The 22,606-nt window shown below is 48.8% G+C and overlaps 1 protein-coding gene across 4 annotated transcripts; it reads right to left on the reverse strand.

Annotated features, from left to right (window-relative positions):
• Positions 1-261: 261 nt before the first annotated feature.
• LOC128342576 (uncharacterized) lies at positions 262-20,894 on the reverse strand. 4 transcript variants are annotated; one of them, XR_008315092.1, is made up of 3 exons: positions 20,682-20,894; positions 19,655-19,837; positions 262-505 (listed from the first exon to the last, which is right to left on the reverse strand). XR_008315092.1 is itself a non-coding variant. In XM_053289992.1 (2 exons), the coding sequence occupies exon 1, from the start codon at positions 11,533-11,535 to the stop codon at positions 10,666-10,668; it is 870 nt and encodes a 289-aa protein (XP_053145967.1). In that variant the 5' UTR covers positions 11,536-11,820; the 3' UTR covers positions 9,388-9,554; positions 10,604-10,665. The 4 variants fall into 4 exon arrangements, 1 of the variants encoding a protein (XP_053145967.1); XR_008315090.1 differs by lacking the exon at positions 262-505 and adding an exon at positions 9,388-9,554; XR_008315091.1 differs by lacking the exons at positions 262-505; positions 19,655-19,837; positions 20,682-20,894 and adding exons at positions 9,388-9,554; positions 19,258-19,474.
• Between the last annotated feature and the right edge of the window lie 1,712 nt (positions 20,895-22,606).

Genomic DNA, 22,606 nt, shown 5'->3' on the forward strand with positions numbered 1-22,606 from the left:
CACTTCTCTCCCAGCCTAACCTACTCCACAGGGTTGTTGTGAGGAGAAACTTAAGTATGTAGTACACCGCTCTGGGCTCCTTGGAGGAAGAGCGGAATATAAATGCAAAATAATAAAATAATAATAAATAAAAAATTAATGAAAGGCGGTATATAAATTTAACAATAAAATAAATAAATAAATATAAACTCAAGGGTTTATAAACATTTAATTTTTTCTTTCTTTGTAGAACCAAATTTGCCAAGCATGCATGGAGGTAAACCCAATTACAAATTAATAGACAATCATAAAACATGCATACAGTACCATCATAGGGCCACTAAATAAAACCCAAACCAAACCCCAGTCTCTTTTGAATAAGGGAACTATCCCAACCATACTCCTGCATAGTCCATACTGAAAGTCCCGTGGGTGAGCAGCTGAAACGACGAAGACCTGGTGGAATGAGGTCAGGCGGGCCCGTCCAGAATCTCAAACCGGCCTGCAAATCTTGCCCAACGAAGAACTGCAATATATAAGCAAGTCCATAAAAGCAGGGAAGGTCTCCACATCTCTCTGTCCTGCTCTGCTCAGGAGCTTTCTGCTGGGCTTGAAAACTCTAGAAGACTCTAAGGACATTTACGCTCCACAAGCCATTAAGAAGAGGAAGGGGAGATCATACACCCTTTAGTTACCAGTTTAGGTATGGTGGAGGTTACGCTTACATTAAACCGCATTTGCTATTTTGTCTCCCACACACCCAGTTTGGAGAGATCCTTTAGGAGCTCTTTGCCATCTGTTGTGGATTTCACTACCCTAAATTGACATAGTATCCTTGGACTTCCAAAAAGCTTTTGACCAAGTTCCCCACCAAAGGCTCTTGAGTAAACTTAGCAGACATGGGATAAGGAGACAGGTCCATGTGTGGTAACGGGTCGAAGGACGGGAAACAGAGGGTAGGTATGAACGGACAGTTCTCTAAATGGAGGGAAGTAAGAAGTGGGGTCCTCCAGGGAAATGTACAGGGACCAGTGCCAGGAACATAGCTAGGGGCGACGGGGCCCATTATGTTTACCCCTCTCTCCAGCGGCCTCTCGGAGAGAGGGAGATAATGAAGGAAATAGGGAGGGATATTGCTGGGGGCCCTCAGGAGCTGGGGGAGGGCCCGTGTTCTTTGCACCCATCCTCTCAATTATAGCTACATTCCTGACCAGTGCTCTTTAACCAGTGCTCTAGCGCATAAATGATCTAGAAGTTGGGATAATCAGCCAAGAGGCCAGATTTGCAGATGACCCTAAACTATTTAGGGTGGTGAAATCCAAAACAGATTGTGAGGTGCTCCAAAAGGATCTCTCCAAACTGGGGGAGTGGGCGACAAAATGGGAAATGCGGTTCAGTGTTGGCAAGTGTAAAGTGATGCACACTGGGGCAAAAAAACCTCAACTTCACATATATGTCGATGGGGTCTTTGCTGTCGGTGAGTGACCAGGAGAGGGATCTTGGGGTCGTGGTGGACGGCTCGTTGAAAGTGTCGACTCAGTGCACGGGAGCTGTGAAAAGGGCAAATTCCATGCTAGGGATCATTAGGAAGGGGATAGAAAATAAAAATGCTAATATTATAATACAAATCTATGGTGGGGCCACATCTGGAGTATTGCACACAGTTCTGGTCACTGTATCTTAAGAAGGACATTGTAGAACTGGAGATGGTACAGAAGAGGGCAACCCAGATGATCAGGGGCCTGGAGCACCTTCCTCATGAGGCAAGGCATCTGGGACCTTTTATGTTCACTATGGGACTGAGTCAGTGTGGATAATCCTGAGCTACATGGGCCAAGGTTCTGACTCAGTATAATGAGGCTTCCTATGTAAGCCCATAAGCAGGGCAGAAAGGCCATCGCTCTCCCTTTCTGTTTGATATTTAGTGGTAGCCTGCTCCTGAATATGGAGGTTCTATTTAGCTCTTGTGTCTTATAGTCATTAATGTCCTCTATAAATTTCACTAAACCTTTGTCTGTGCAGAGGTAAGAGGAAGCCCAGACTCTGTCAGACTCTGTGTCCATCAAATCCAGGAACTTTCTCCATGGTGGCTAACCAGATCTCTTTGGGCAGCCCAGAAGCAAGGCATGATGGTGGTGGAATTATCCTCCTGTTGGCCCCCAGCAGCTGGGGTTCGGAGATAGACTGCATCTGAATATGGAGGCTCCATTTGGTTTGTGCATCACCCCGCCAGCAAATCATAAAAGGGAGAGGCAGGTACAGTATAAGAAATATGGACCTGCAAGCTTTCATCGCTTGCCAGAAGAGGAACATTGTGAGCTGCCTTCTACTGAGTCTGGCCATTGGCCCATCAGTGTTGCCTACACTGACTGGCAGCAACGCTCCAAGGTTTCAGGCAGGGGTCTTTCCCAGCCCTGCCTGGAGATGCAAAGCAGCTGTTCTACCCCATCCCCAAAGGTGGCGTGCATGGGTCTCCCATGCAGGCACTGGCCACTCGAAGACCTGCTTGGCTTCACGATGTATCGTGCCTCCTTGCGCTGGGGCCCAGGGAGAACAGACACTCTGACTCTCCTGCCAGCAAGACAACTGAAGCAAATTTAGAGGGACGTCAAAAGAGAAATGGGGAACTTGGCAGAACCTCCCTGACTGTGTGCGCACCCTGCCAGTAACGGTTCTCCAAAAGGCAATGTGGAGGGTTTCAATTGGAAACATGGGAAGGGAAACTTTAAGAGGCAATAAGCAAGATGTCTCTGGACGCAGACGTTACGCTGGGGTGGGGTGGGGGACAGGGCCTCTTCTGTGAGTCCCCCGAGAATAATTAATGCAGCCAAGGCAGGAGGCCGGGCCGGGTCCCTCTTCTCTCTGGCTGGGCTGGCACTGGAACGAAACTGGAGGTCAAGCCGTATCTCCATCCTGGCCCCTTTTTGCTGCCAGGAGATCTGGTATAACCGCATTGCTGAGGCCACGGGTTTCGCTCCACCCGCCTCGACTACTCTGAGGTTTCTGGAGAGATGGCCCACCGAGGCTTCACTGGGTGCTACATGGTCCACTGAGCCCAGTACTCTACACTGACTGGCAGCATCTCTCTCCAGACTCTTAGGCAGGGGTCTCTCCCAGCCCTACCTGGCGATGATGCCGCCAGGGATTGAACCTGGGGCTGTCTGCGTGCATAGCCATCTTAGTGTTTGTTATCTCTCTTTGTAAACCGCCCTGAGCCATTTTTGGAAGGGTGGTATAGAAATCGAATTAATAATAATAATAATAATAATTAAAAAAAGCAGGGGCTCTGCCACTGAGCTATGGAGCCTCATCAAAATATGTGGAGCTGCCCTATATGGAGTCTGACTTTGTCCATCTAATTGAAAATGGACTTCCCCAAAACCCAAATATATGTGATTAATTTAGGGTTTCCCTTATAGGTTTTGAGGATAATTGAATATTATACCTCATTAATTGGCCTCTCAATTAGGGAGTTCTATATAAGGTTTAATATTGACAATAACCTAATCAGGAATTAGGATGCTGTATGATAAACACGATAGTTTTAATGACTTGGGGAATTGCCACATATTTCTGTCTTCTTTTTGTTTGTTTTTCTTTCCTTTTTATGGAAGACTCGAGAATATATTAAGACTGGAGTAATTAGGGAAGAATGGAGAATATAATTAGAAATTTAACCTTTAGAAATAAGTGGCTGCAATACTGATAAAACTTTTAAATTTAAGGAATAAGATTATTGGCTATATTTTATTATATGACATTATAGTTTTAAAAGGAGAGGAGAGCTGGTCTTGTAGTAGCAAGCATGACTTGCCCCCATAGCTAAGCAGGGTCTGCCCCTGGTTGCATATGAATGGGAGACTTGATGTGTGAGCACTGGAAGAGATTCCTTTCAGGGGATGGAGCCGCTCTGGGAAGAGCAGAAGGTTCCAAGTTCCCTCCCTGGCAGCATCTCCAGGATAGGGCTGAGAGAGACTCCTGCCTGCAACCTTGGAGAAGCCGCTGCCAGTCTGTGAAGACAATACTGAGCTAGATAGACCAATGGTATGACTCAGTATATAGCAGCTTCCTATGTTCCTACATATCAAGACACTCTACTTGGAAAGATCAGTGTCTGATTTTTTGGTAGTCTCAAGTCTTGGTTTTTGGACTACAGCTCCCAGCAACCCCAGCCACAGTGGCCAACAGTCAGGGATGGTGGGCCTTGTAGGCCAACCTCTGCAGGAAGGAGTAGCCCTGGTCTGCATTTGAGTTCTCTGGGGCCTCAGGCAGGGGGTCTTTCCCAGCCCTACCTGCAGACTGACCCTGAGACTTTCTGAGTGCAAAGCAAGGCACTCTGCTGCCAAACTAGGGATGTTCCTGATGAACATTGGAAACTGCCACCCTGAGTCTGACCCTCGGTCGGCCGAGCTCAGTACTGCCTGCTCTGACCAGCAGCAGCTCTCTGGGATTTCACACCAGGATCTTTCTCATTCCCAGCCCAATCTGGAGATGCTGCCAGGGATTGAACCTGGAATTTAGGGCATGCAGAGCAGGGGCGCTACAGCCCTCACAGTCCACTGGTAGGACACGATTGATTGATTGATTGACTGATTGACTGAATTATTGATTAATTATCAAATAATGGCATATGCCGCAATCTACATGCCACCATTCATGCTTTAAAACCCAGGCTCCACTCAATAAATCCACAAAGCTGATGCAGGAAAATGTGTCTTTGGGACCCTTAACTAGCCAAGTACCACTAAATACCAGGGAGTTATCCACACAGGGCTTCATGCTGCGGGGTAAATGTTGAGCGAAGCCACTTCGAACCACACTCGCGGCATTGGGGGAAGCAGCCCCTCCCCTCTGCTCTCAGGTTTTGTTTTGATGCAAGTTCACATCGTATGCCTCTGTGTTTTCCTTCTAGTCAATGCGGTGGCGGGGAGCTTGCTAAAGATCTATATCTGCATTTGTAAAGAGATTATCATGCTAATGATTCCACGTCAGTGCTTTTCAGAAAGAATACTTAAAACCAGCATTTTAAAAACCCAGAAATACACCGAAATAAGCTAGAATTCACAAGACAAATCCCAATTTGTGTGTGGAGTGCTTGCAAGGATCTCGAAGAGATTTCCGGGTAAGTTTGGCTGGTGTGTGAACGCGCACATGCTCTTCTGAAGGAGATTCGGGGTAACAGCCCTGTCTGTAAAGCCTCCAGGGGATCAAGAAGAGGTTTTAAAAATCCGACGCAGAAGCCTGGCATCTGTAACGTGCCGTGACAACGCTCTGCCTGGCGTTAGGAAGCTCAACCTCCGGTTTCATGGCTTGGGAAATGGTTGCCGTCTGCTGCTTGTGTGTGACAGGCCTCTCCGAGAAGACCAACACCCCCGTGGCCCCACCCAGATCTTTGCACTCTGGGCTGGCTTGTGGCATTTCTGCCATTCAGCCCTGGGGGGCCTCCTGAGAAACACCAGGACGGAGTGCCTCAGGCCAGGAAAGCCCTGCCCAAAGGGCCTAGCTGGAACATTCCGAGCCGAACATGGCGTATCGGGGTGCATCGGGGCAGCCTCTTTCCACTGAGCATTTGATTCTTCGGAAGAGCGAAGCACCAGCTAGAACTTGGGTCTCATCCAGCAAGGTTCTGTTTGATCTTCGTTGAATCCGGATTTCAGGATTTCTGAAGCGACCTCGGAGGTCCTTTAGTCCACCATCACCCTGGCTCTGTGTAGACATTTGCGACAGCAGGGCTGGGCAAACTGGGGGTGATGGGAGTTGTAGTTGAAAAACATCTGGGCATGCTCCAGACTATGAGATCTGCAATGATTAAAGTGTTGCAAAGTGCAGAGGAATTAGGCAGCGGTTTGAAACCGCGAGCGCAGCGGCTTTGATGCATGTTTCTATGGAATGTGACAGGGTTTTGGCCGTCTGTATAGCCCACCACTGAAGCAGATTTTCCAGGCAGGAGGTGTCCATATTCCATCTGGATCGCAGTCACTGACCCCTCCTCCTTCTCCATGTCCAGCCAATAGGGTCGCGGAGCGGGTGGGGAACCCCCTCCACTATCTCATGAGAACATAGGAAGCTGCCATATACTGAGTCAGACCCTTGGTCCATCTAGCTCAGTATTGTCTACCCAGACTGGCAGTGGCTTCTCCAAGGTTGCAGGCCAGACTTGTGGAATTACCTTCCAGAAGATGTGGTGACAGCCCACAACCTGGATGGTTTTAAGAGGGGTTTGGACAACTTCATGGAGGAGAGGTCTATCAATGGCTACTAGTCGGAGGGCTAAAGGCCACCTTCAGCCTCAAAGGCAGGATGCCTCTGAGTACCAGTTGCTTGTGGCTTCCATCGGAATCTGGTGGGCCACTGTGCGAAACAGGATGCTGGACTAGATGGGCCTCCTTGGGCCTGATCCAGCAGGGCTACTCTTATGTTGTTATGAGTCGAAATATAATTTTTTCTCCCTTCCTCACAACACTAGAACTAGGAATCATCCCATAAAAATGAAGGCCAGGAATTGTAGGACCAACACAGCACATAATTAATCTATGGAACTCTCTGCCACAAGATGTGGTGATGGCCACCACCAGCTTGGATGGCTTTAATAGGGGCTTAGGCAAAGTCATGAAGGACAGGTCTATCCATGGCTACTAGTCCTCATGGCTACAGGCTCCCTCCAGGCTCAGAGACAGGACGTCCCTGAATACCAGTTCCAGGGAAGCAATGGCAGGAGAGAGGGCACGCTGTCATCTCTTGCCTGTGGGTTTCCTAAAGGCACCTGGTGGGCCACTCTCTGGAACAGTTTGCTGGACTAGGTAGACTTTGACTCGGGCCTGATCCAGCAGGGCTCTTCTGATTTGATTTGATTTGATTTATTTATTTATTTATTACATCTTATATCCCGCTCTTCCTCCAAGGAGCCCAGAGCAGTGTACTACATACTTGAGTTTCTTTTTCACAACAACCCTGTGAAGTAGGTTAGGCAGAGAGAGACCTGACTGGCCCAGAGTCACCCAGCAAGTCTCATGGCTGAATGGGGATTTGAACTCGGGGCTCCCCGGTCCTAGTCCAGCACTCTAACCACTGCACCACACTGGCCCTGTTCTACATGCTGAGCCCACCATGGAGAAGACTCTTCCACGCCGCTGCCAGCCGCTCCTCTGAGGGTGGCATCTATCAATCGAATGGCCTCTGTTTGCTTTACAGAGTATAAAAAGGCAAGTCCCCGCCCCAAGCGGATTACAATATGATTCAACACAGGGCAGGCAACAGAGAAAGGGGTTGGGAGACGCAGGTGAGGGTGGACAGGGAAAGGAGACGCCTTTATTTCAGCCATGCAGACTCCTTAGCAGCATCCAAGGACTGTTTTCTAAGCCAAAAGGCCTCAAATGTTTTCGTCTTTCCAGGACACTTTCCAGAGTAGACCCTGCAACGGGGTCACGGCGGATCTCGCAAGTGTGCTTCCACACTTCCTCTGTCGTGACACCGCAGTCCCTAAGCAGTCAACAGGGTGCCGTTCACATTGCCAATACCTGGTTTTGAATTTCATCGCTGCGATATAGAGCAAGGACGTCATATATCCGGCATAGGGAAGTTGCTGTTTTGGGGGGTTGTTAGTTTCCGCGAGACTCTGCTCCCCCTGCTGTTTACTTTTCAAATGCAACTTGCCTGAACGGAGGCATTTTGCTGCTGTTGAGCAGCTAGTCTGGAAAGCGCCCTCGTAAGGAAGGCGCTCATGTTGCACATGCCTGCATTTAACTCAGGAATTATTCCTCCCTCCCCCTCTCCTTCTGGACTCCCTCCACAGAATTGCATCCGTCTGCCACAACCCACCCACACCGGCTGCCCCCAGCGCTTGCAATTGCAAATCACTAAAAGAGCACACCAGACCAAGCTGTGGAACTCTCCTTTGCTGACACCTGTGTTACTGGAAATCCACCCAGCAAACAGAAAGGAAAGGAAAGGAAAGGAAAGGAAGAAAGAGCGAGCAAGAGCAAGTCTGGAAAGAAGCCGAATTATCGGCAATGGCCCCTCCACACATCACAGAGAAACTTTGGGGCATAAAAGAAACATCGGGGTGTTGTTGTTTTTTAAAGCCGCTGAAAATAGAGGATATTTTAAAGCCAGACATAATTCGGGTATAAGGCAGAATGCACAGTCTTGATTCGGGGGGTGGGGGGACAGAGTCCTGTCTGTACTAGTCCCTGATGGCCCTCAGAGACTTTGGGGTTGTTGGAAAGTTAAAGGACTTTGCGCTGTCTCTTTGCCTCAGACAGTGGAGGACAGACTAGTAAGTCAGAGGGCTAGAGGGTCAAGATATTTGTCATCCCTTCTCCACTGCTTTGATGCTATCCCTTTGAAATGTAGATTGCTAATCTTAGGGGATTCAACTTCCTTCCTCCTCTCTTCCTCACTACCTGCCCGCCTACCTTGCAACATGGCAAGTTCCTCTCCCTGCACCAAATGTGCAGAGAGGATGCAGAATCCATCTGCATCTATTAGATAGATAGATTAGAGATCCTAAATCCTCACTTTCCTATCTAGAATGGAGTTCCTTAATACATGCCTTTTATATTGATTTGAAACTATGAATTGGCTCCAAGTTACTTTACTCTCAGCACATACACATGCCTAACTAAATCCGCTATGCGTTGTGCCTCTGTGCACTCTGCTATAATGAGAAAGGGATTCTCTCACCACAGAGAATTTCCAACAGGGGTAAGTGCAGCTAATGTGTGGTCTAGCCCACTCCATTCCAGAGGAGATTCGAAGTCAAGGCTCTGTGGGTAAAGCTCCTTGGTGGCCTAAACAGCCAGTTTCCAATCTGCAAAAAGTTCCCCATTTATCTCAACTATCTAATCTGTCTGTCTGTCTGTCTGTCTATTTTATTTGTAGACTGCCCTAAATGTACATCTCTGGGCGGTTAACAGCCAGCGTTCCCTCTAACAGGGATTCCTAGAGGTTGTTGACTACAACTCCCATCATCCCCAAGCAAAGGCAATATTGCAGTTGGGAATGCGGGGAGTTGTCGTCAGCAACCTCTGGGAATCCCTGTTAGAGGGAATACTGTTTACAACACCATAAAACAAAACAAAATTAAAACTTTAAAACAATTTAAAACCACAATTCTCATTAAAAAGCTTGGGTGAATAAATGCACCTTTAAAGACTTTTAAAAAAGCTGTCGGAGGTGGGGAGGCTCTTATTTCAGCAGGGAGTGCATTCCAAAATCTTAGGGGGGCAACAGGGAAGACCCATCCCTAAGTAGCCGCTAGACAAACTGGTAGCAACTGCAGACAGACCTCTCCAGATGACGTCAATGGGCGTTGGGGGGTTTATACTAAAGAAGACGTTCTCTTGAATGCCGGGGGCCTGAGCACTGACTCCTGTGTTGCCTGAGAAAGAAACTCAAAACACATCTGAACTGGATGGTGGGCTTTTTTAATTAACACATACAACTGTGGGACAGACAAACAGAACGACGGACACTGTGCCACACATCTAACTCTGGGGTGCCGGAGGTCTTGGGATTGCAGAGGGTCCGTTCTCTTTCTGTCCGGTCGGAGCCAGCTCCATTCATGGTTAAAGGGGCTGTGTGTGAGAGAGAGTAAATTGTGTGCCTGTAGGATTTGCAGCTCTCCAAGAAAAATGCCTCATGCGTGCTAAGGTTTAGGCTAGACCACAGTGGGAGGGGGACCCTGCCCACTAATTCAAAATCCAGCTTTTAGGCATCTCAATCCTTTTCCAGTTTTTCAGATGCATATTATTTTTTACTTTTTTAAAAAAAACAACTCCTGTGCATGCATTTGAAAGCAGTGAAAAATCTGCCTTCTCAATTGAAAATTTGTTCACCCTGTGAGTTTCACACACACACACACCCCGCCTTTAAAATCAAAATTCTATAATCCCGGAGATCTATCAGTGGCTACTAGTCTGCTGGCTGTGGGCCACCTCCAGCCTCAGAGGCACAATGCCTCTAAATACCAGTTGCAGGGGAGCAACTGCAGGAGAGAGGGGATTTATTATTTGTTTAGCATATTTATTTAGCACTCCCTCACCTCTTGCCTGTGGGCTCCTCAGAGGCATCTGGTGGGCCACAGTGGGAAACAGGATGCTGGACTAGATGGGCTTTCTTTGGCCTGATCCAGCAGGGCCGTGCTTATGCTCTTATGTTCTTATAAGAAAAGGTAAATGGCTTGAGAATGTTCTTGCCCTGAATTCATTTCAGCTTTCGTCCAGAGAAGAAGGCAACTCTCATATTCTTAACCGGTTATTTCCCACTTGACTTTCCCAGCTGACCCATCCCCAAAACTTGCAAGGCTGGTTTTTCAAAGTGGGCCCAGAATGGGAATAAAGTAAAGTAAAGTGTGCCATCAAGTCGATTTTGACTCCTGGCACCCACAAAGCCCTGTGGTTGTCTTTGGTAGAATACAGGAGGGGTTGACCATTGCCTTCTCCCGCGCAGTATGAGATGATGCCTTTCAGCACCTTCCTATATCACTGCTGCCCAATATAGAACCAGCGGAGATTTGAACGGGCAACCTTCTGCTTGTTAGTCAAGCATTTCTCCACTGCGCCACTTAAGGTGGCTAGAATGGGAATAGATCCTCCTTATGTCCCTGCTACATTTAAAATCTTACTTCTGCCTCCCTGATCACTCATCCCTCGTTTTTGACCTCTCCAAAGGTAAAGGGGTACGGAGTCAGTGGGTAGGGAACTGAACCGCCTTCAGGCTCCGGAGGTGTGCAAAATGCTTCTTCAGGATCTTTTGGAAGAGATTTCTCCTGGGCTTCCTCAGGGGGAACTCGGGACTGGAATTGCTCCTAGGACAGAGGGTCGCCAAAGGTGCTGAAGACTTCCGGAGCACACCTGCCTCTTCCGCAGCTGGGGTCTTGGGAAGTTGATGTGCGTTGCTGTCCCTTAGTGGGCTGGAACGGCTGTGGGATAAGGAGGGTCTGTTCGCTTTGGGGACCTGGGGGGTATCATCACAGTGGTCCTTCTGAGACGTGCCACAGGGGCCCCTCGACTCGATGTCCATGCAAGCCACAGGCACCCTCTTATGGCCACCCCGGCTTGGGTGGCTCACTTGTGGGTCTGAATATCTCTTTCTGCTAGGGTCCTCTGGACAAGTCAAGTCCATCTGAAAGAACAAGGCCTCCTCCTTGGTCACGTGGGGGCTCTCTCCTAGGGCCACAAAGCCGTAGGGCGTGGTGATCTTGGGCAGGTGCGGGAGGGAGAGAGCAGCCCAGGTGGCTGGGTCAGGACTCTCATCGGCATCCAGCTTTGCATCCATCTCCACGCCAGAGCAGCACGGGAGGGAGACAGGCCGAAAGCCGTCCTTCTTCGGGGACGGATCCCAACCGTCCCTTGGAGCCTCCTGGGACCTCGGCGCCAGACCCCACGAGGGCCCTCTCTTCTTGGCCAAGAGTTGGTGCTCCTGCAGGATGTCCAACGAAGGAATGGTGAACTCCGGAATGCGGTCGGGCGTCACCACGTACTTGAAGACGTCTCTGGAGATTTGCTTCGGAGGAGCACCACCGCTGGGCCTCGCGGTGTGTTCCCGGTGGGACATCTCGCCACAAGATTCTGAGCGTTCCTGACCTCTTCCAAGTTGCCAAAGACCTCCGAAGTCTCTGGGCTAGCTCTCTGGAGCTCTCTGCATGGCGCGGCGGCCTCTTTTTATACGCGCTGCACAGCTCCAAATCGCTCTGTGCTCGCTGCTGACGTTGAGGACAGTGAGTGTTTCCAGACGCCCGAGTTGCACCTGCCGCCTCTGATCCAGAGATTATTCACTCTCGGCAGACAGCGGCTCGCTGCAGGGAGTGAGTGGGAGAGAGATGTGGGGGCACCAACCCTACCCGCCCCCCTCCCAAGAAACAGCTTTCGTTCTTTCTCCACTGAACACACAGCCAACCACTTCGGCTGAAGGGCTCCAAGGAGGATTTTGGCCATAGCAACCGAGAGATGCAGCAAGAGGAACACGGCACATTGTCCACAGTGGCGCCTTAGCGCATGATGCACAGCCAAGGAGGCTGCGGGCACAATGGAAACTATGACTCAGCAGCAAGGAATTCTCTCTGGGGGTGAGTCAGCAGAAGCCTAAAGGAGATGACAGAGGCTGTGGGGAGAGGGATGCTGCCCACTCCGGTGCCCTTTTCAGATGGGAGCAAAAGCATTCCTTGGAAATCAGTATTATTATGGAGCACCTTGTGGGGCATTTCGCCTGGAAGAATATTTCGAGGGGTAGTTTGGAGAAAGTGGATACAGAACTTTTTCTCCTTTGCTTATCGGGCTAGGACTTGCAAGGTGGGGAGGGGTTCATCCAATGAAGCCGATTGTCAAGAGATTCCTTTCTCCTTCCCCTGAGCCCTCTGCTGGTTTCCAGATAGCGAGCTTTACACCACAAAAAGTGGTGTAAACTGCGACTTTTGTGGTGCCAATTTAAAACCGCAGGAAATGGGGTTCAGTGTTGGCAAGTGTAAAGTGATGCATATTGGGCCAAAAAGCCCCAACTTCATATATATGCTGATGGGATCTGAGCTGTCGGTGACTGACCAGGAGAGGGATTTTATTTTTATTTTTTAATTTGTTTTTACATTTATATCCCGCTCTTCCTCCAAGGAGCCCAGAGTGGTGTACTACATACTTGAGTTTCTCCTCACAACAACCCTGTGAGCTTAGGCTAGGCTGAGAGAGAAGTGACTGGCCCAGAGTCACCCAGCTAGTTTCATGGCTGAATGGGGATTTGAACTCGGGTCTCCCCAGTCCTAGTCCAGCACTCTAACCACTACACCACGCTGGCTCTTGGGGTCATGGTGTCATGGGATCTTAGGGTCATGGTGGACAGCTCGTTGAACGTGTCGACTCAATGTGCGGCAGCTGTGAAAAAGGCCAATTCCATGCTAGGGATCATGAGGAAGGGGATTAAACATATGGTGTGGCCACACTTGGAGTACTACGTACAGTTCTGGTCACCATACCTTAGGAAGGACATTGTAGAACTGGGAAAGGTACAGAAGAGAGCAACCAAGATGATCAGGGGCCTGGAGCACCTTCCCTAGGAGGCAAGGCTACAACACCTGGATTTTATACATCAACATCATGGCACTTTCCAGATTTCCTGTAACGGGATCACGTTGTAGCTCTGAAGTGTGCTTCCACACTTCCTGCATTGTGACACTCCAGTCCCTACGCTGACAGCAGAGTGCCGTTCATATTTCCAAAGCCTTTTTACAAATTTAATCGCTGCAATATGGAGCTAGGACATCGCATATCCGGCGTAGGAAAGTTGCTGTTTTTTCAGGTTGCTAGTTTCCTTGAGACTGCTCCCCCTGCTGGACACCTTGCTATTTACGTTTCAAATGCAATTTGCCTGAACGGAAGCATTTTGTTGCTGTTGAGCAGCTAAGCTGGAAAGCGCCCATGTTGCCCCTCAGTCGTCTTTTTTCTAAAAAAAGACGACTAAGGGGCAAAATGATAGCAGTGTATAAAATCATGCATGGTGTGGAGAAAGCGGATAGAGAGAAATTCTTCTCCCTCTCCCATAACACTAGAACCAGGGGTTGTCCCATGAAACTGATTGCCAGGAAATCTAGGACCAGCAAACAGAAGTACTTTTTCACACAAAGCATAATCGGCTTGTGGAATTCTCTGCCACAAGATGTGGTGACAGCCAACAACCTGGATGGCTTGAAGAGGGGTTTGGATATAACTTCATGGAGGAAAGGTCTAGCAACGGCTACTAGTCAGAGAGCTATAGGCCACCTCCAGCCTCAGAGGCATGATTCCTCTCAATACCCGTTGAAGGGGAACAACAGCAGAAGAGAGGGCACACCTTCACCTCTTGCCTGTGGGCTTCTCAGAGGCATCTGGTGGGCTACTGTGTGAAACAAGACGCTGGGCTAGATGGGTCTTCTTGGGCCTGATCCAGCAGGGCTGTTCTTATGTTCTTAAACTGAGTGTACCTCCCACTGAATTTTTTAAGAAGGAAATTCCTTTGGGATGGGAAACAGTAGAAACCTTTTTGATTTTTTCAGGTGCTTTGTTTTTGCAAGGGGTCCTCTCTTTTGTCCATTTCCTAAAAGTGGGTCTATTGGGATATGATATATAATGAGTTAAAGAAAATATTTAAAATGACATTTCCTAAGAAGCCAGAATCCTTCCTACTCGGAATAACACAAGGTTTAATTTCTACAAATAATTTAATATTCTTCATGTATGCTTCTACGGCGGCCAGAATAATATACGCACAAAAATGGAAGAGTAATGAACTGCCTTCAAAAGAAGATTGGCTGATAAAAATTTTGGAATATGCGGAGATGGCAAAACTTACAACACTGATAAGAGACCAAAACTTAGAATGTTTCAAAGAAGATTGGAAACCATTTTTGGTGTATCTAAAAAACTATTTTCCTACTATGGACCTTACAGCTGGATTTGAAATTTAGAGAGAAAAGAAAAAAATAATGCAGGTTGGGTAGACTAATTGTGTTTGTAAGGGTTTAAATTTATGTTTTGAATTATTATTATAGCAAGGGTAAATTTTATAGCTGATGTTTCACGAAGAGAGATGCGCGGGAAGTCCACTTCTGTTTATTATGTTTGTTATGAATGAATATTATTACTGTTAAAATCAATAAAAATTCAATTTGAAGGGGGAAAATGTGGGTCTGCATCTGCCCTCTCTTGGCCCCACTGCACGCCTGCTGACTGAGCAACCCAGACTGTTGGAGATTTACTGGGAAGAAAATCCCGCTCAGATTCGGGGAGGCTCCCTCTCAAGGAAGGGTGCCTACATCTGCTTGTCAAGGAGCTTCCAGCAGGAGACTAGCCCGACACAGCAGGGCAAGAGAAAGAAATAGCACAGAAGCAAACTCACTTACTGCTTGGCTTGTGAGCAAGAATATGGAGCAGCGTGCACCACCTCATGCAGCAAGATGGCACTGTAGCTTGGGGGTGGACGGTCTGCTCTGCAGACAGAGGGTGCCAGGTTCAAGTTCTGGGTTCTCTGGTTCAAAGGGTCCCTGGTATAAAGGCTGGGAAATGCATTGGAGGGTTGAGGCCCCATTTGCAATACTGGCCTTGTGGTAGCAAGCATGAATTATCCCCTTTGCTAAGCAGGGTCCACCCTGGTTTGCATTTGAATGGGAGATGAATGTGAGCACTGTGAGATATTCCCCTTAGGGGATGGGGCCACCCTGGAAAGAGCACCTGTATGCTTGTATGCAGAAGGTTCCAAATTCCCTCCCTGGCAGCATCTCCAAGATAGGGCTAAGAGAGACTCCTGCTTGCAACCTCTGAGAAGCCGTTGCCAGCCTGGGTAGACAATTCCGATCAAGGGTCTGTCTCGGTAGAAAGCAGTTTCCTGTGTTCCTACAACTAAGGGCCTAAGAGGGAGGAGGCAGATGCAAATGCTGCCACTGAACCAGGGTTGACTTGCGAAATCGCTATCAGAAGGTAATTTCTAGTGTACAGCTTAAAAGACACTAGATTGTTATGATCAATGAGTGCCCTCTAGTGGCTACAAATCAGTAATGCACCTTTGGCTGCACAGGCGGCGAATCCACTCTTTTGACAGCAGGGAGGGCTGTCCAATTCATCCCATGCACACCCAGCTCTCTGCGTGTAGTCAATTAGCACCTCAGCCTATAAGATGCCGACACCTCACTCCCTGATGAACTAGCTTCCCACATGCAAGGTCTTGTCATGTGCGGTGGTGAAAGAAGACGCCACACACACACTCCGACAGCTTATGGCACTGCTGTATCAGGTGTCGATCAATCTGTGGCTGCAGGGGGTGGGGTTGTCTCTCAGTGGCAGGGCTCCAGGTGGGATGCAGGCGGCCACAGCGTCAATCCCTGGAAGCATCTCCAGGTAGGGCTGTCTGGAAATCCTGGGGAAATGCTGCCAGCCAGTATTGAGAGTACCAGGCTAGACGGACCAAGTGTCTGACTCAGGATAAGGAAGCTTCCTACAGGCCTAGCTTGCCCGTTACCGTAGGTCAATTTCTTGCTGTGGGGAGGACTTTTTCTTTGAACTTGTTGCTCAACTGCATTTGTTCTTTTGCAGTCAAAGGGAACCTTTTCTCAGTGTGATGCTGTAACTTGATCTTTGAAACAAAGAGCAGCGTAGAAATGAATAAACAGTGTGGGGGGGGTTTAGTTGCTGAGCATTGGTGGTAGTCTTGGTCCTCCTTTTATGCCCTCTGCCGCATTAAGAATTCAGTTTCGCTTTATTTTATTTTATCTATTTTTTACATTTTATATCCCGCTCTTCCTCCCAGGAGCCCAGAGCAGTGTACTACATACTTCAGTTTCTCCTCACAACAACCCTGTGAAGTAGGTTAGGCTGAGAGAGAAGTGACTGGCCCAGAGTCACCCAGCAAATCTCATGGCTGAAGGGGGATTTGAACTCGGGTCTCCCTGGTCCTAGTCCAGCACTCTAACCACTACACCACGCTGGCTTTATGCATTCACAATAATCCCAGGTTCACTCCCTGAAAACATCTCAAGGCAGGCCTAGGAAAGACTCCTGACAGAAACCTTGGAGAAGCTGCTGCCAGTCAGTGAGGAGAGTAATGAGCTAGATGGACCAGGAGTCTGACTCAGTAGAAGGCAGGTTCCTATGTTTCTGAAGGCTGAATGGAGAGGTCTATGCCTGCTAATGGTGCTGGGAACTGAGCTCTCATCCACATGGGAACATAGAAAGCTAGTACTGAGTCAGACCATTGGTCTATTCCGCTCAGTACTGTCTGCCCAGACTGGCAGCGGCTTCTCCCAGGTTGCAGGCAGGAGTCTATCTGGAGATGCTGCCAGGGAGGGAACTGGGAACCTTCTGCCTGCAAGCAGGCAGGTGCTCTTCCCAGAGCGGCCCCTTCCCCTCAGGGGAATATCTGACAGTGCTCACACATGTAGTCTCCCATTGAAATGCAAACCAGGGCAGACCCTGCTTAGCAACGGGGGCCATTCATCCTTGGTGCCACAAGACCAGCTCTCTGCCACAAGACCATGCCAAAGCTCCTTGCTCAGCTTGCAGCTAAAGGGCTGCAGGGTTTGTAAGGACCTTTATTTGCAGAGGACCTTAGATTGTAAGGACCTTAGATTGCAGAGCATTCCAGCGCAGAAGGACCTATGGCATGGCTTGGGATAAGAAGGCGGGACGGTAAGTCATTAGCAGAGCACACACACTGCAATTGGTCTGCACTGACCAGCGGTCTTGCCCAGCCGGTTCCCTAAGACCATTGTTTTAAAGGGGGGCGGGTGGAGACGGCAGGGATTGAACCTTCTGCACTCAAAGCACTGGATCCACAAAACAGCGCAGAGCAGAAGCCTCCTTGCTCTTCACCTCCTGAAACTGACCCTAGCCAGTCAAATTGCTTTTATTTTCTTCCCAGAGCCTAAAAGGTTTGGATTCCCAACTCCTGTTTCCCCGGCTTGGATCCAACTTTCCCTGGGCTGCCGAATTTCCCCTCGGCTATGTCCAACAGGCCTCTGGGGCCATGGAGAAGTTCACTTTTCTTCTTCTTTCCTTTTTTTAACGAAACCCTTTTTTCACATCAGGAGGTGGCTGCTGCTGGTTCTTCTGCCTTTGCTCCCTTTAAATATAACCTTTGAGGGAAGCTCATCCCCAAGTACAGCTCAATCTGCACCTACCAGATAGACTTGGATGTAGGGCTGGGGGTGCTACACAGAGGTGCACCTAGGTGATTTGGCAGCCGGGACCTAAAGGCCTTTGGAGCCTGAGCCCCACCACCCCTCCACCACAAGTTAAGCATCATCCCCCTACAAACACATGGCACACACGATATTTTCAAGGTGTGGGTTCTTGAGGGCACAAACAGCAACTGAACTCACAAGTTCAATATAAAACAGGTATAATTATGCAAATATCCATTAACAGACGCATTCGGAGAGGAGAGCCGGTCTTGTGGTAGCAAGCATGTCTTGTCCCCTTAGCTAAGCAGGGTCCACCCTGGTTGCATATGAATGGGAGACTAGAAGTGTGAGCACTGCAAGAGATTCCCCTTCTTAGGGGATGGAGCCGCTCTGGGAAGAGCATCTAGGTTCCAAGTTTCCTCCCTGGCAGTATCTCCAAGATCGGGCTGAGAGAGAGATTCCAGCCTGCAACCCTGGAGAAACCGCTACCGGTCTGGGTAGACAAAACTGAGCTAGAGAGACCCAGGGTCTGACTCAGTATGTGGCAGCTTCCTATGTTCCTGTTTCAACACGCAACTTGACATATTCCCACCCCACATATTTCTTTCCCCACTCTCCTCACCTCCTGTCGCTAAAGCAGAAATCAAACTCAGCTGCCTGACGCAGGTCACAGTCCTGCTTGGCTGCCCAGTGCACAGCGACCACACTACTCGGGACAGAGTAAAGAGGATCTGGGGGGGGCCCAGGGGGTGTGGAAGCCCTGGACTTCAGCCCCAAAGTCCGGTGGTAAGAGCACCTCTGATGCTACATCAGAACAGCCCTGCTGGATCATGCCCAAGGAGGCTCATCTAGTCCAGCATCCTGTTTCACACACAGTGGCCCACCAGATGCCTCTGAGAAACCCACAGGCAGGAGTTGAAAGGGGCCTGCCTTCTCTCCTGCTGTTGCTCCCCTGCAACTGGTACTCAGAGGCATCCTGCCTCTGAGGCTGGAGGTGGCCTGTAGCCCTCCGACTAGTAGCCATTGATAGACCTCTCCTCCATGAAGTGATCCAAACCCCTCTTCAAGCCATCCAGGTTGTTGGCTGTCACCACATCTTGTGGCAGAGAGTTCCACAAGTGGATTATGCGTTGTGTGAAAAAGTACTTCCGTTTGTTGGTCCTAGATTTCCCGGCAATCAGTTTCATGGAGTGACCCCTGGTTCTAGTGTTGTGTGAGAGGGAGAAGGATTTCTCTCTCTCCACTTTCTCCACACCATGCATGGTTTTATAGACCTCTATCAGGTCTCCCCACAATCATGTCGTCTTTTTTCTCAACTAAAAAGCCCCAGGTGTTGTAGTCTTGGCTCATCAGAAAGGTGCTCTAGGCCCCTGATCATCTGGGTTGCCCTCTTCTGCCCCTTTCCCAGTTCTACAATGTCCTTCTTTAGATGTGGTGACCAGAATTGTACGCAGCCCTCCAGGTGTGGCCGCACGGCTGCTGCTCCCCTGCAACTGGGATTTAAAGGCATTTTCCCTCCGACTAGTCTCCGTGGATAGAGCTGTCCTCCGTGGATTTGTCTAAGCCCCCATGGCTGTCGCCCAACCTGGACAGGCTTCGAGATCACCATGCAAGCGCTGAGATTCCGCCAGCTTCCCTACCTGCTCCCTTCCCTAAGACTTGCTCCCGCACTTCCCAAGTGCCTGCAGTCCACTGGCGTCCCTGAGCAGTCAGGAGTGCAAGGGGTATATTCAGCAGCTTGTTTCTGTATGACTTGAAGAGGAATCGCCTTGACGGCTGATGCGAAAACATCTCCGGCCCTTGGCCCTTGCCGGGCAGGCGAGAGGGTCAGTGACTCATGCCCAAGTGTGTGGGCAATCTATTTCAGGGAGACTGACGGCTTAGCACACGCAGCCTGGCACCTACAGGTTGGCTACGTCTGCTTATAAATCCTCGGTAAACAAGTGGCTGTGTGGGGGGGCCAGCTCCGAGCAGAGCTATCATGCACCGGAATCGGGCTTCAGTGCTCATCAGCTCTGCTCTGAAAGGTCTGGGTACCTTGAGGTGAACGGCAGGCCCTCGGCTGTCTTCACGGAGGCACAAGGGGTGGCGGTGCGTAATGCCCGCCTGCTCTTCCAAGATGAAGAACGGCTGCCCACGTTCCCTCCGCCCAACTGTTACACACGGCTGACGATTCTTCCCCCGGCTGCCTGCATGCTGCGTTCAGTCTGCTTTTAGTAACTGTGAAAAAATACAAATATGGTAATGCACTTGACTTGAACGTTAATTAACGGACTTTTAAAATAAAATAAAATAAAATAAAATAAAATAATAAAATATAATAATATAATATAATAAAATAATAAAATAAAATAATAGACCCATTTCCACCCAGTTTTAAATTCAACAATGCCATACAATAAGCGTTCAATATAACAGTACGCTACAGCCATCAAAACGTTGAATCAGAATTGCAAATCTGTAGCATATTTGTACAAATATGTCAAGGCATAATTTGTTGGAAGGGACCTTAGAGGTCGTCTAGTCCAACCCCCTGCTCAGTGCAAGCCGAGGAAGCTAGGAAACTGCCAGACCATGGATCCATCTAGCCCAGCACTGCCTACACTGACCGGCAGCAGCACTCTGGGGTTTCAGGCAGGGGTCTTTCATTCCCAGCCCTATCTGGAAACTGGCTGCCAGGGGTTCAACCTGGGACCTTCTGCGTGCAAAACAGATGCTCTTCCACTGAGCCACGGAGGCTCCCTTGAATATACAAAGCCGCCACCTACTGAGTCAGGCCCTTGGTCCCCCTAGCTCAGTACTGTCTACACTGACTGGCAGCAGCTCTCCAGGGTTTCAGACAGAGGTCTTTTCCAGCCCTACCAGGGCGTTTTCCAGATTACCCGCTACAACAGGGGTAAAATGCTTCATTTCATTGGCAGGATCATATCGGAAACGACTCCCCCGAATCTCAAACTCCTACAACGGGAAAATACAGCTATTTCTCTGCAATGGACTTGCAACATTGCAGTGCTATAATGCAACGATAAAACCCGAAAGAAGGCATCAGAAATGTGAGTGGCACCTTGCTGTCAGTGCAGGGGTCGCGGTGTCACAACACAGGAAGGACGGAATCACACTCTGCAGATCCGTAGTGACCCTGTGGTAGGGTTCAATCTGGAAAGCACCAAGGCCAGACAGCCTCTGGAAACTTCCAGCGAAGCAAAGCCCCCCACTCCATGAGGCAGACAGTCCCACTGTCTAACAGGTCTTACAAAAGTATTCTTTATATTCTCAATGATGCATCGGTATGTGTTGGGTGCGATGTTAACGAAGCTGCCAGTTTTATTTGTGTTGTAATGGATGATTAATTGTGCCAAGGAGAACTTTTAATGGTGATTAATTGGAACAGATTGTAACAGATGATTAATTGTGCCAAGGAGAACTTTTCTCCCTGGTCAAACAGCAGAGGTGGAGGCCCTGATCCAGAGCAAAGCTACAGTGGATCAAAGGGTTAAAGGGCCCTGGCAGAGTCCTGATCAGAATTGGGCCAGCCATGCTGTTTGAGAGAGCACGGGTTCAAACTGACCTTCCTACTGAGCCTCTAGAAAAAAAACTTAAGCACCGCCAGTTTAATTTCCACCAAAATGGCATTTTATTTTATTTTTTGCACCACGTAGGAATAAATATTATGCTTCAGCAGTCCCAAATGGAGAGTGTTCTTATCTCATCTATGTGCTTTGCCCATTGTTTTGGCCCTGTGATCTCACTGATTTTGGTGTCCCTGTTTCCCTCCCCCTTTTCCTAGACTTGCCTCTGCCACCTAATGGTGCAGCGGGGAAGTAACTTGCCTAGGGAGCAAGAGGATGCTGGTTCGAATCCCCGCTACTATGTCTCCCAAGCAGCAGTGATATAGGAAGATGCTGGAAGGCATCATCTCATACTGTGTGGGAGGAGGCAATGGGAAACCCCTCCTGTATTCCACCAAAGAAAACCACAGGGTTCTGTGGGCACCAGGAGTCGACACCAACATGATGGCGCAAATTTACTTTACTTTAAGCTGCTCTGAGCATTCTGTTTAGCATGGAAAGGCAGAGGGGTGTGTGTGTGTGTGTGTGTGTGTGTGTGTGTGTGTGTGTGTGTGTGTTTTCAAGAGTTGCATCCCAAGTGAGGGTTGACATCTCAAGGGCACACACAGGTATTTTCTTTCCGAAACTGGAAGGCCTGTCCAAATGAAGAGAACAGAAAGGAACACAAACTCTGGCAAAAGAAATGCAAGGTGATAATAAGGGAGGCAAAAAGAGAGTTTGAGGAACATTTAGCCAAAAGTATCAAGGGGAATAACAAAAACTTCTTTAAATACATCAGAAGCAGGAAACCTGCCAGGGAGGCAGTTGGACCATTAGACAATGAGGGAGTGAAAGGGATTATTACGGAGAATATTGAGGTTGCAGAGAAGCTGAATGGGTTCTTTGCATCTGTCTTCACGGCAGAGGATACTGAGCATATACCTGCTCCTGAACCAGGCTTTTTAGGGATGGAGGCTAGAGAGCTGAGTCAGATAGAAGTGACAAGAGATGATGTTCTAAACTGTCTGGAAAAACTGAAAGCTAACAAATCACCAGGGCTGGATGGCATCCATCCAAGAGTCCTCCAAGAACTCAAATGTGAAATTGCCGACCTCCTTACTAAAATATTTAACTTATCCCTGAAATCGGGCTCTGTACCAGAGGACTGGAGAGTAGCAAATGTAACACCGATTTTCAAAAAGGGATCCAGGGGTGATCCGGGAAATTACAGGCCGGTTAGCCTAACGTCCGTTCCAGGCAAATTGATGGAAAGCATCCTCAAGAATAAAATTGTAAAACACATAGAAAAACAGGCCCTGCTGGGAGTGAGCCAGCATGGCTTCCGCAAAGGTAAATCTTGCCTCACCAACCTTTTGGACTTCTTTGAGAGTGTCAACAAGTATGTGGATAAAGGTGATCCAGTTGACATAGTCTACCTGGA

This window comes from Hemicordylus capensis, chromosome 2 (genome assembly GCF_027244095.1).
Source record: "Hemicordylus capensis ecotype Gifberg chromosome 2, rHemCap1.1.pri, whole genome shotgun sequence".
Lineage (NCBI taxonomy): Eukaryota > Metazoa > Chordata > Lepidosauria > Squamata > Cordylidae > Hemicordylus > Hemicordylus capensis.

What these genes read in the sequence shown, in the direction of transcription:
- LOC128342576 (XM_053289992.1), bottom strand. Translation starts at nt 11,535, where the DNA reads ATGTCCCACCGGGAACACACCGCGAGGCCCAGCGGTGGTGCTCCTCCG.